Raw genomic sequence first — 11,859 nt, 5'->3', positions numbered from 1 at the left:
CAAACTGAGGCTCAGAAGGGCACAGTCGGGATTGCAACCTACCAAAAGACGTGCCTTGGATAAAGATCAACTACAATAATGAGAATCAGAAAAGTAAGAGCCCGAAGGGAGACATTAGGCACATCCCAATAACCACAGAGCCTCGATTTCTCCATTTACAAACTGGAGGCAATACCTGGCTTTGCCCACAGTGTGGAGCCCAGATCTGCTAGTGCTTCATCCGCGCATGCGCCCCTGCTCACATGGCCTCGCGCCGGCGCACGTTGCTCCGCCCCCTTTTGCAGCACTCGCTGAGGCACTTTACGTCCCTCTTCCCGTCTTCCTCCAGAGAGAACACGCCTGCTCCGCCCCTCGTGCCCAGCAGGCCCCGCCCTACTCCGCGTGGATTGGTTGTCCGTCTCTCAAGTTCCACGCTGACTGGCTTGTGTCGCTGCCACTCCCATTTCAGCCTAGTGGCGCGCGGCGGGGTGACCGCCCGCTGGAGCGTGAGCGGCGGCGGCAGCGGCGGCGGAAGTGGCCGGCGAGCTCGGTGCCTGCCGACACCATGGTGAGGGCAGGGCGGCGGCGACGTCTCACGGGGAAGTAGGGGACACGGCCGCCGAGGGCCTTTGGGGTGGGCGCTGGGGCGGGGCGACGCGGAGCGAGCGTCCAATGCGGGCCTCGACTTCTAGCCCCCGACCCGAGCGGGGAAACTGAGGCCAGAGAGGGCAGCGGGCTCTCCCAGGGTACCTAGCACGTCGGTCCCGGGAACTTAGGGCTGGACGGAACATACAGTCGTAGTATAGCGGCCTAGCCACAGTCTTCCCGTTTTGCAGACGGGTAAACTGAGGCCGGAGAGGGAGAGGACCCGCTGAAGTGCCAAGTGAATGCAGCAGAGTGAGTTTTCGGGCAAGGAAGTGGCTCCGAGTGCATCCGACCCAGTGTAACCGCACGCATTGGAAAACTGGAGCTCCAGGAGCTAGGGGACCGGTCTGAGTTCTCAAAGTAAGCCAGTTCGGGGAATTTTAGGGCTTGCAGGTCCCTTACGTTGTTACCGGCGCAACCTCCCATGCCTCTCGTTTTCAGGCTGAAAAACAAACCCAGAGAGGGAGTTTACTTCTCCCTGGATCACACAGCACATTATTTCAGGAGGAGAAGGGGCATTTTGAGCTAGGAGTGGACTGAGTCCTCCCCCTTCACATAAGGAAAATTGAGGTCCTGGAGGAAGCCTCTGCAGGGCCATGCTTGTCAGGGTTTTGAAGTTCTGGATCTAGGCCAGAGAGTGCCCGTGCCACCAGCGTGTAGACAGGGAGACGGAGGCCCACACAGGGGAACTCAGAGCTGGGCCTCCTGGGAGAGTGCCTGGCGCGCCAGCACTGAGTCACTCTGAGGTGGTTGCTGCACAGTTCTCAGAACCAAGGGTTAGTGCAGGTTCGCACTGAATCCTGCTGGCTGGTGTAGGAACTGAGAGCAGGGAGTGGGGTCCTCTCTGCTGAAAGGCAGAGTTGGCCAGAGGGAACGGGCAGGACCGGAAGGGGTCCTGCTTGTTAAGCTTCCTGCAGGCAGGATCTTTGGTTTTATCTCCAGTATATTCCTGGAGCCTAGAACGGTGCTTGTGCTAAGTACAGAGTCATTTCTTCAGAGCATGACACACTGCCAGTTCCCTGTGGTCAGGCCATACGGGAAGCAGGGGTGTGGGGGGCCGGGGGGTATCTAGGACGGCTTCCTGAATTGGGAGCCTCAGGAAGCTGTTAGGTCTAGTTCTGGATTGGTCTAGCCCTGAGAACCAAACCCCAGACATTCTGAGAAAGCCCAGAGAAAGGAATTCTCTTTCCTGAAGTTTTTATGACTTTCCCAACTCCAGATGTCCCCATCTCCCCCTGAACGGGGTGTCTGACCCTCTCCCATCTCCCTTGGCACCTTCATGCATCTTCCTCTTTCCTACCGAGCTTCAAGTTCTCTGGGATCCCCCCCTTCCTCCTTCTCACCTCTGCCTCCAGTTTGGGGATGAGGAGGTAGAAGATGGCGAGACAAGGCCACTGCTCCAGGCCCTTGTAGCCTTTGGAGGACTGTCCCGATGCCACCCCTTCCCATCGGAGCCTCTCCTTTCCTTGTCTGTGTGCTGGGACAAGTATCCCACCCAGCCCACGTGCCTCCCTGGTGGCCTGTGCATTTCCCTTGTGTATTTATTCAGCAAATATTTACTGAGTTCCTCTCGCGTGCCTGGCCCTGTGCTCGGTGCTGGACAGAGTCCACACCCTCTGAGTTTTCCAGTCTAGCAGGAGGCTTGGAGTTTCCAGTCTAGCCAGGGAGACATAATAAACAAGATAATTAGAGACTGGCTCCGGCCTATAATAGAAACGGCAAAGGGTGGCCCAGGTGGAAACCTTCTTCCCTGGATGGGGTTGTTATGAGCAACTACCAGCCTAGGGAAGGGAACCACAGGAACAAAGGTCAAGTGGCAGAAACAGGCGTGGCGTGGGAGGGACAGAGTGGTCCAGTTTGGCTGGATCCATGTCAAGCCTGGCCTGGAGAGTGGGGGCACAGGGAAATTGGGAGAGTTGGCAGCAGGTGCTGGTTCCTTCTGTGTCACAGACACCTCCTCAGCTGCTTTGTGGATAGGGCGCTGCCGGCGACAGCCAAGGAGGCTATGGGTCCTCCGGGGCTCTGCTGCCCGTAGCTGGGACGAGGTGAGAGCTGAGAGCGGCTGTCACCAGCACAAAAGCTGTGTATGGTCAGTCCCCTGCTGACAGCCATCAGCCTACTTTCACCGGCTTTACCAGGACCTTGCTGTGTCCCCAGGCACCCTCCTACCCTGGCCACTGGGACCTCATCTAGAGGGCCTTGCCTGTACTGCTCCAACCCTCCCTGCACCTCTCAGTGCCGAGTCCATCTTCGTTCTCACCTTCCACGTCTAACCTGGCCCTGGCCCCTCTCCCGTGATCTAGGCAGAGGAGCCAAGTGCGTCATTGCCCTGGTCCAGATTCCCATTTCGGACTTGAGAGGAGAAGCTTGCCCAGCATAGCTGGCGGCTTCCCCATAGTCAAAGGCGAGCTGGGCGCATGGTACCTGTGTGCGAGCCTGGGCCTCCTGTTTCTCCTCCGTGGCTCACTGCACCCGGGCAGGGTCCCACAGATGCATTCGAAATGAGAGGGCAGGAGCTGCCCGTTAGCCACGGTGGGTCCCAGCCCGCCCGTCCTCCTTGGAGCAGCCACTCCTCTGCCGGCCCTCCCTTATCTTGCTCCTCCAGGAAGCCAGTGCAGGAAGTGGGCTAGGGCCTGGCTTCCTGCCGGCACTGGACCTCCCCGGGGTGGCTCTTCTCAGGGAAGGTCTGGGGGATGTGGGATTCCCCCTAAGCCCTTCCACGGGGGAGCCACCTTGTGGGGTGGAGGGCCACTTCCGCCCGTCATGGAGCGGCTTTCCAGTTCCCACCATCTGGTATCCGGAGCGTGCAGGCTGGCAGGCTCCCCCTGTATAGAGCTGCTGGGCGTCAGGCTGACTTAGAATTCCCGAGTCGCCAGGATAGGGTGCAGGCAACCACAGTCCTCCTGAGGCAGGCCCTCACCCGTGGGGCCCTGGGTCCTGATCCTTCATCTGGCCAAGCTGGGTGAGCTGTCATTGGAGCCTGGACCCAAGCGCTGCCACCTGAGTCTTGTTATTTGTGTTCCAAAAATGGAGAGGGCTGATTTTTTCCAGTTACACTACATGGTGGCTATACAAGGAAATTCAGTAACGATGGAAAAGGATATCTCGCAAGCTCACCTTAACTGGGTGAGTTTTAAGAGTTCATCCTTTATCTGCCTTCACTTGCAGTAACCACAGGCTTTTTCTGGAATGTTTCTTCCCCCTAACCTGGTGAGTGTTTCTCTGAAAACCCGGCTCACATGTGGCCTCCTCACGTGGGTGTGGGCTGCCCACCGCGCCTGGTAGAGTCCCCCGTGGTCCACTCAGGGCCCCTCTGAGTGGGGGCTCAGCCGCGCTGGCCATGGACAGACGGGGCAAGCCGGGCTCTGTCTCTTACTAGCGCTAGTGCTGGGCACCTGCCGCAGCCTCTCAGCCTCAGTGTCCCCATCTGTAAAGTGGGCATGGTGATAACCCTCTGCGATGCTGAGAACCAAAGACTTAGAGCTGCGCGTGTCAACCAGATGCCCCTCAAGGACACCCACTGGGCAGAGCAGCAGCAGGACCTGTGTGCTGTGATGCTAGTGATGGGCCTGGAGGGCTGGGCCCTGACTGGCTAGCTGTGACTATATGCAGCATGACCTGGAAAGAGATACCTGGAGTACTCAGCACCGAGACCAGGGGGGCTGCCTCTGGGATCGGGTAGGGGGTGTTCAAAGACTTTCCTCAGCTAGGTGGCAGGTGTGTGTGTGGGGTGGGCAGAGTCAGGAGAATGCATTTCATGTTGGGGTGCGCACAGCGCTGACGCGCCAGCAGATCCGTAGGGCAAGTCCCAGCCCTGCCTGGGGGCCGGGGCTCCCTGCGCGGGTTGAACACACAAGTCACATGCCTGTCTTTGCTTTCCAGCTGCCCTTGTCGCTGCTCAAGACGGCTCAGAATCACCCCATGGTGAGTGCCTGCCGGTCTAGGATAGCGAGGTTCAGAGGGGTCAGCCTCACAACAGGGACAGGGACACTAGGCAAAGGGCAGGGGGCCTCCAGCCAAACCCGCTCCCTACCTGCCCACGAACAGCCTGCTCTCTCCTCCCTCCCGCCGTGTCAGGACCCGGCTCCTTTCTGCTGCTGATAGAAGTAAGCCAGGCTTAGTGAAAATGTCACTGCTAGGGGCTGGCCCGGTGGCGCTGCAGTTAAGTTCGCACATTTCACTTTGGCGGCCTGGGGTTCGCTGGTTTGGATCCTGGGTGCGCTCAGCAAGCCATGCTGTGGCAGGCGTCCCACATATAAAATAGAGGAAGATGGGCACGGATGTTAGTCCAGGGCCAGTCTTCCTCAGCAGAAGGGGAGGATTGGCAGCAGATGTTAGCTCAGGGCTAATCTTCCTCAAGTAAAAAAAGAAAATGTTACTGTTAGACATACGGAGAAAGGGGGAGCCCCTCTTTATTAACCTTCTGAACAGGTACCCAGTTCTTTGATAAATGCACGCCAGACTTTCAGCATGTATGTAAACGTGAATTGGATTTTCTTTAAACGTAGATAGGGTTACGTGATACACATTATTCCTTAAGCTACCTTTGTCCTTAATGGAACAGTGTAGTCTCTGTCAATATGTTCTGTTTCCCTTTTTTTTTTTATTATTCAGATGCAATTCACATACCATACAATTCAACCTTTTAAAGTGTACAATTCAGTGGCATTTAGCACATTCACAATATTGTACAATTATCACGTCTATCTAGTTCCAGAACATTTCCATCATCCCCAAAAGGAGACCCCATCCCCCTCCCCTAGCCCCTGGCAACCACTAATCTGCTTTCTGTCTCTGGGAATTTGTCTGTTCTGGACGTTTCCTGTAAAAGGGATTGTGCACTACGTAGCCTTTTGTGTCTGGCTTCTCTCACTCAGCTGAGGTTTCTGAGGTTTATCCACGGTGCAGCGTGTGTCAGGGCTTCAGTCCGTATGGACAAATGATTTCCCATGGTGTGGGTAGACCACGTTGTGTTTATCTGTCTGCTGATGACGGACATTTGGGTTATTCCTACTTTTTCGCAATTGTGACTATTTTGGCTGCAGTGAACAGTTGTGTACACATCTTTGTGTGAATATATGCCTTCGTTTCTCTTGGGCAGATACCTGAGTTTTTTACACTTCAGCCTTTTCCTAGCAATAGCGCATCTTGAGAATGATGAGCTACTTATGTGCTTTCCCAAAACACATCAAAACAGACAGGGAACAGTGTTTGCAGGCCACCACAGCACACGCATGCACCATGAAAGGGTGCCAGCCTGGCCCCTGGCCACCCTGAATCCGTGGCCACTGTGACTCTAACCTCACTCGTTCCTTTAAAGATTTGTGGTGTGATTTTTTTTTTTTCTTTTTTGCACAAAAAAATAGTTTCATTGTAGAAAGTCTACAATGCCTAGCAGAATGTATAGAGGAAGCAGAACATGTCACCTGTAAGACAGGTCACTTGGGGGGCTGGCTGCTGCTGGCTGTGGCCACTGGGTCTGGAGAGGAGCCCAGGACAGGGCTGAGTGAGGCCGGGACAGTGGTCGCCGGCTCTTAGGGGTAAGGCTGCACCTGACATGGGCCCTGCTCTCTCCAGTTGGTGGAGCTTAAAAACGGGGAGACGTACAATGGTCACCTGGTGAGCTGTGACAACTGGATGAACATCAACCTGCGCGAGGTGATCTGCACATCCAGGGTGAGTGCCCTGTGCCCCAGAGTCTGTGCCCACCACCTGGAGGCCCTCAGGTGGGGCTGGTCAGGCAGGCAGAGGGCGTGGGGGCAGCGTGGTCAGGGGTGCACTTGGACCCGGGGCTTACTGAGCCTCAGCATCCTTGCTCACAAGTGGGGTGAAGGCCTCTCCCTGGCCCTTGTGGGAGGAATTGACGGAGTGCCTCCGTCAGCCCAGCACAGTTGGCCTGCTAGGGGTGGGGCTTGTGGGAGGTGCGGGGCCCCCTGTGCCCTGGACTTTGCACCTGTGAGGGCGCCGCCCAGGTGGGTGCTGAGCTGGCCCGCTGGTCTCAGCTGCTGTGTGTCTGTGGGCCGCCCTCCTGGCTACAAGTCCCTGCTGTGGGCCCACCCCTTCTTGCCACCAGCCTCGTCTGCCTTCAGTCCTGGCTGTGGACAGGCCATTGTGGTGTGGCCGTGGGCTGTCCAGGCCACCAGGGGGCGAGGGCAGCCCAGTGGACCAGGACTCTTGTTTACCTCCTGAGGCCTGAAACCAGGACGTGCAGGACCGGGAGCACCACTGGGCAGACCAGGGCTCAGGGATGGCCCCCAGGGTCACAGCCTTCCCCGCCCTCAGGATGACCCACAGAGTGATAAGGACAAGGACAGGGGGGAAGGCGGGGGTCCCTCCAGCTAACCTGCACCGGGCTCTGCTAGAACTTTCTTCCGCCTTCATTCCAGTCTCTGTCCCCCATGTTCTGGGGAAGGAAGCTGCTGGGGGCCCAGCCTGGGCAGGGCTGTCCCGAGCCCAGGGGCAGCGTGCTCCCAGGGCTCGCCAAACCAGAGTCCAGCAGAGCCCGAGGTAGCCACCCTCGCCCCCTCCATCCTCTGGACGCTTCACAGTCCTACAGGTGGGCAGGTAGGCATGACCCCTTCACCTGTGCCACTCTATGACCTGCTTCTTGTGATGGGACATCATGGGGGGCCTTCCACACCAGCACGTGAGAAGCTTCCTGGTCCTCAGGCTGCACTCCCAGAGGTGGTTCCAGTGTGGCTGGAGCAGACGGTGCCACAGTGCACGGCGAGCATATGTCTTTCTGCTCCTGGCCGATAGGTCTACGTCCACTTCTCGGTCCTGGAAATAACCAGTAGGTCTTGGGCCAGGTCACTATGGCCTCCCTGGCTAGCCGAGACCGGGCAGTCCCCTCCGTGACCCGGTGGTTGGGAGGAAAGGTGGGTAGGAGGTTCGAAGTCACTCGGGTGGCCCAGCATCCTCATCTGCAGAGGCGCAGCCCCTCCCTCCCTGCGGCAGCGGGCGGCAGGGCGCAGTGGCCCCCCGGAGCTGAGACGCTGCAGGAGGGCTGGGGGTGGTGGGGAGGCAGCTGGCTTGGCCCCAGAAAGCGGAGGAAGCTGTGGTTCCTGTGGGGAGCGCGCCAGGCCCAGCCTGTCCTTGTCCTTGGCTGAGGGAGAGCCCGTGCTGAGCACCCAGCCCTGAGCTTCCATGGAATCATTCTGTTTCTGTCTGGCTGTGCTTTGCATCCCCGTGGACTTGGCCCCCGGCCTGCCCTTTCTGGGAAAGGAATGCCCCGAGGCCTCGCGGGGTTCTTCTGGGCTGGGGGCTCGTGCGTGTTCCTGGGAAGGCTTGGCCCCTGAACATTCTGTTCCTCCCGCCGAGCTCCACCACTGGGCCGGGCCAGACTGACCCAGGCACCGCTGACAAGTGTCATGCAGGAGGACTGGGGGTTTCAAGGAGGTTGGGAGGTAAGGCCCGTTGAGGGCCAGAGTGAGCTGGATGAGGAAAGGTGGGAACAGCATGTGCAAAATGCTGGGGGTCAAACGCCCATGGTGTGTGTTCCAGAAAGTTCCATCTGGAAGGCACGTTGAGGGCTGAGAGAGGGCAGCGAGGGTGGGGCTGGATCTCGGCCCTTGGGAGTGCACTGAGGAGTTTGGAGTTCATCCTTGGCCCAGGGCCTGAGATGTCTTGGTCTGACTGCTAGGGGCGTAGCGGGAGGAGAGGGCCTGGCTCTGGCTCAGGACAGCAGGGGTGTGGCTGGGGAACTAATCTGATGGGAGAGGCCCTGTGCTCCTGCCCAGGGAGACCGGAGGGGGTACGGGGGGAGGGCCGGGTGCTGGTCACAGGGTGTATGGTGGGGGGATGGGGGGCGAGGCAGCCAATGTCCTAAGAACCCCAGGGTTGGCGTTGCTCAGGAGTCTGTGACTTTGCAAGGCCCTTCGTTTCCAGCCTCAATTAGCTCCCCTGCAAACTGGCATCGTTGGGAGCTGCCCGTCATGGGCCGCAGACCTGCCTCTCCAACCCCCTCCCAGCCCTCAGCACCAGCACCCAGGGTCTCTATCCTGTGTCCCACACGCAGCTAAGACCTTGTCAAGAGACACTTCTTGGATGTATGAATGAGTCAGGGCACATAGAGAGGGTTCCAGAAGGTGGATTCTGGAGGGCTGGGGGCAGCTGGGCCCTGGCAGGGTCTGGTACGCGGGGCAGCCCCACCGCCCTCTGGCTTCAGGCTGCAGATAACCAACTCCCTCCACACTGGAGGACAGGCAAGGACGAGCAGGCCTTCCCCCACGTGGCACACCCTGGCAGGGCCCCGGCACTGCCCTGTCCGCCCTTCCTCCTGTGTGAAGGGTTGCCCAGGGTCTGGCAAGATTCTGCTGCCGGGTGGCCCCTCCCCCGACCCCCTCTCCCGTCAGGTCCGGGACTGAGAACTTTGCAGCGTGTGGGGGCTGATGTCAGGTGGAGGCCGCCGGGGCCTGGGCCCTGGGTGGGAACGGGCGGGAGGGGGTGGATGCTGCCCCAGCTGTCTGTACCCAGTGTGCAGGGACCCCCCACAGAGCTGAGCCCCCCCCCCCCCCCCCCCCCCGCAGGACGGGGACAAGTTCTGGCGGATGCCCGAGTGCTACATTCGGGGCAGCACCATCAAGTACCTGCGCATTCCTGACGAGATCATTGACATGGTCAAGGAGGAGGTGGTGGCCAAGGGCCGTGGCCGTGGAGGCCTGCAGCAGCAGAAGCAGCAGAAGGGCCGAGGCATGGGGGGCGCCGGGCGAGGTAGGTCCTCCCTCCATCCCCCCAGCAGGCAAGGCGCTGGGGCTGTGGGCCTCTGCACTGTGGGTGGGGGTGCTATAGCACTCGGCTCCACCAGGCTCAGTGTTGACATTCTTGGCTGGTGTCATCGCTGGGCCACAGGCCCCGCCTCTGAGCCCCCTGTGTAGAGCAGGGGAGCATGACTCACTGGGCTCCTCTGCGGAGCAGCAGGCAGCCAGCCCCTGCCCCTTGACCCCACCCCAGGGAGCCCGCTGAACCCTGGTGGGTGGGGCTTACTCCCCCACCTGCCGGGCTGCAGGGGTCCCCAGGGCTCCTTCAGCTGCAGCAGGGGAGTGTCGGCATCCACGTGGTGCCCACGTAGACCTGGGATTTGAGCCCTCATCTTAGTGCCCTGTGTCACCTGGTAGGTGCTCTGGGTACGATGTCTCCCTGAGCCTCAGTTTCCCCTCTGCAGAGAGGGTCCCGTGGTGCCCACCTCACTGGGCTGCTGGCACAGGACCCTTTCCCTGCTGTGACCTCATTATACAAAGCCGGGGTCTCGCTTTTTGATAGACTCCTCCCACACCCAAGATTGTAAGTCTGGCATAAAATCCAATTTGTCCTGTAGTCAGCTGGCACCTGAGCCGGGAGGCGGTCGGCAGGCCCCGCCCCTGCCCTGCTGTGTGCTTGCAGGGCCTGGCTTTGTCCTTCCCTCTCCAGCGGCCTCCTGAGTGTCAGCCCAGGAGTGAGGCCGAGGGAAGAGGGTGGGAGGGCTGTGAAGGCCTGGGCTCAGCAGCTCGGGAGGCTCAGGCTGGTCCAGCCAGCACTGTGGAGTTGGCCAGCACTGTTGAGTTGAGTGCGCCGCTGCCACTGTGGAGCAGGGAGGGGGAGCAGCTCGCACGGTGCGCTGGAGAGGCCACGTGGCCCTCAGCGGCAGGTGGAGTCTCACGGAAGCCCACATGCTACAGCTCCACTTGGCACAGCTGGTCCTGCCCTAGGCAGGGGGAGGTTGGGCAGCCCTTGCGGGCACTGGCCTCTGTCCTTGAGGGGCCAGTTGCATGTTTGTCGCAGAAGGGGGCCTGTGTGCATGTTTCCGTGTCCCCCATGCCACCCCAGTCCTTCCAGGACTTCCTTAGGCAGGGAGCACACCCTCCCCCCAACTACCCACTCCCCCCAGCAGCAGTGCCACGTGCTCCCATCGCAGGGGCTGCATGTAAATGTCCTCTAAAAACATGGCCCCACCACTGGGTGGCAGAGGTTGGAGGGCAGGAGTGCCCCTGTGCCCACCCCTGGGGCAGGACATACAGGAACCCCATCATTTCTCTTCTGAGCCAGCAGATGTGAGTGGTCAGCTCTAGCCTTGCCCTGCTGCTCACATCTCTGCCCCATCCTAGGCTGAGTCCTGCCCCTGTCCTGGTCATGTTCCCCCTCCTCCTGGAAGCCCTTCTGGCTTTGCCTTTCTGATGACTGCCTCCTACCCCGGGTCCTCTCTCCCAGGAAGCCTGCCCCAAGCCCCACTGTGACTTGGTGTCAACCTTTGTCCTCCCTTGCACCCTGGGGGGGCCTGGTCTTGTCCCTTCTCACACTGAGAATGTTCTTAAGCACCACCCATGCCTGGCCCTGCTCAGATGCTCCATCCCAGGTTCTCAGCCTGTCCTTCCCACCAGAGGTACGATCCCCACCCCCCTTTACCAAGGGGACAGCTGAGGCTCAGAGGGGTCCCCAGTCCGTGTCTACAGTGGGGCCTCTGGGCCTGGCTCCACTGCAGCCCCTGCTCTCTCCCCCAGGTGTGTTTGGCGGCCGGGGCCGCGGTGGCATCCCAGGCACAGGCCGGGGTCAGCCCGAGAAGAAGCCGGGCCGCCAGGCAGGCAAGCAGTGAGCCATCCCCATCCCCACGGAGACCCAGCGCCGCCACCTTCACCGCCGCCCCGGGCCTCTGCTGCCACGCCCAAGCCACGGCTCTGCTCTGCCTCCAGCTCACAAGTCTGTGGAGAACGACACAGCGGAGAGAGGAGGGAGGGAGGAGGCAGGGGTTGGTGCCACCCCCCCCCCCCGCCCCGTGCATTTTGTGACCCTCCCTTTTACGTAAAGTCCCTTTTTTTGTAGCCACTGTTTCTACAGCTGGCAGTGTTATCTGCTTCTGGTGTTGTGAAGTCACAGCTGACTTGATTCCTGGAAGATTCTGTTTAATACGTCCTTCAGGCCCTCTTGTTTTAAGGGCAGGCATATTCCAAACAGGTTTATTTGGCGGTTTTTGTTGGATTCTTGCGTGGAGAGCAAATGGCAGTCTTTTATTTTAAGCTGTTTGCACTGAGGTTGACAGCCTCACAAGTTTCCTGAAACACAGACCCCAAAGTTGCCTTTTCAGAGCAAATTCGGACGAACCTATGCCTCCGAAGCTGTTCCGGGGCATCGGTGGGCCCTGCCCTTCCTCTCTCCCTGTTTGTGTTAGAAAAATAAAAACAAATACAGCTACGGACTGCAAATCCCTCGTTCCTTTTGAGTCAGCGGGCCTATCTGGGACGTAGTGTCCTCGGAAAAGCACAG

The 11,859-nt window shown here is 59.4% G+C and overlaps 1 protein-coding gene across 3 annotated transcripts; it reads left to right on the top strand.

Annotated features, from left to right (window-relative positions):
• The first annotated feature begins 211 nt into the window (after window positions 1–211).
• Window positions 212–11,798, top strand: LSM4 (LSM4 homolog, U6 small nuclear RNA and mRNA degradation associated). Of its 3 annotated transcripts, none has more exons than XR_011506416.1 (6): window positions 212–547; window positions 4,507–4,548; window positions 6,202–6,300; window positions 7,011–7,188; window positions 9,153–9,336; window positions 11,100–11,798. XR_011506416.1 is itself a non-coding variant. In XM_044773610.2 (6 exons), the coding sequence occupies exons 3-6, from the start codon at window positions 4,546–4,548 to the stop codon at window positions 11,189–11,191; spliced, it is 378 nt and encodes a 125-aa protein (XP_044629545.1). In that variant the 5' UTR covers window positions 428–547; window positions 816–984; window positions 4,507–4,545; the 3' UTR covers window positions 11,192–11,798. The 3 variants fall into 3 exon arrangements, 2 of the variants coding, with proteins under 2 accessions (XP_044629536.1, XP_044629545.1); XM_044773610.2 differs by lacking the exon at window positions 7,011–7,188 and adding an exon at window positions 816–984 and having other exon boundaries at window positions 428–547; XM_044773601.2 differs by lacking the exon at window positions 7,011–7,188.
• Window positions 11,799–11,859: the final 61 nt, after the last annotated feature.

The sequence above is a fragment of the Equus asinus genome, chromosome 10 (genome assembly GCF_041296235.1).
Source record: "Equus asinus isolate D_3611 breed Donkey chromosome 10, EquAss-T2T_v2, whole genome shotgun sequence".
In the NCBI taxonomy this organism is placed as follows: domain Eukaryota; kingdom Metazoa; phylum Chordata; class Mammalia; order Perissodactyla; family Equidae; genus Equus; species Equus asinus.
The sequence above is the reverse complement of the archived record's forward strand: the minus strand, read 5'-3'. Positions and strand labels throughout refer to the sequence as shown.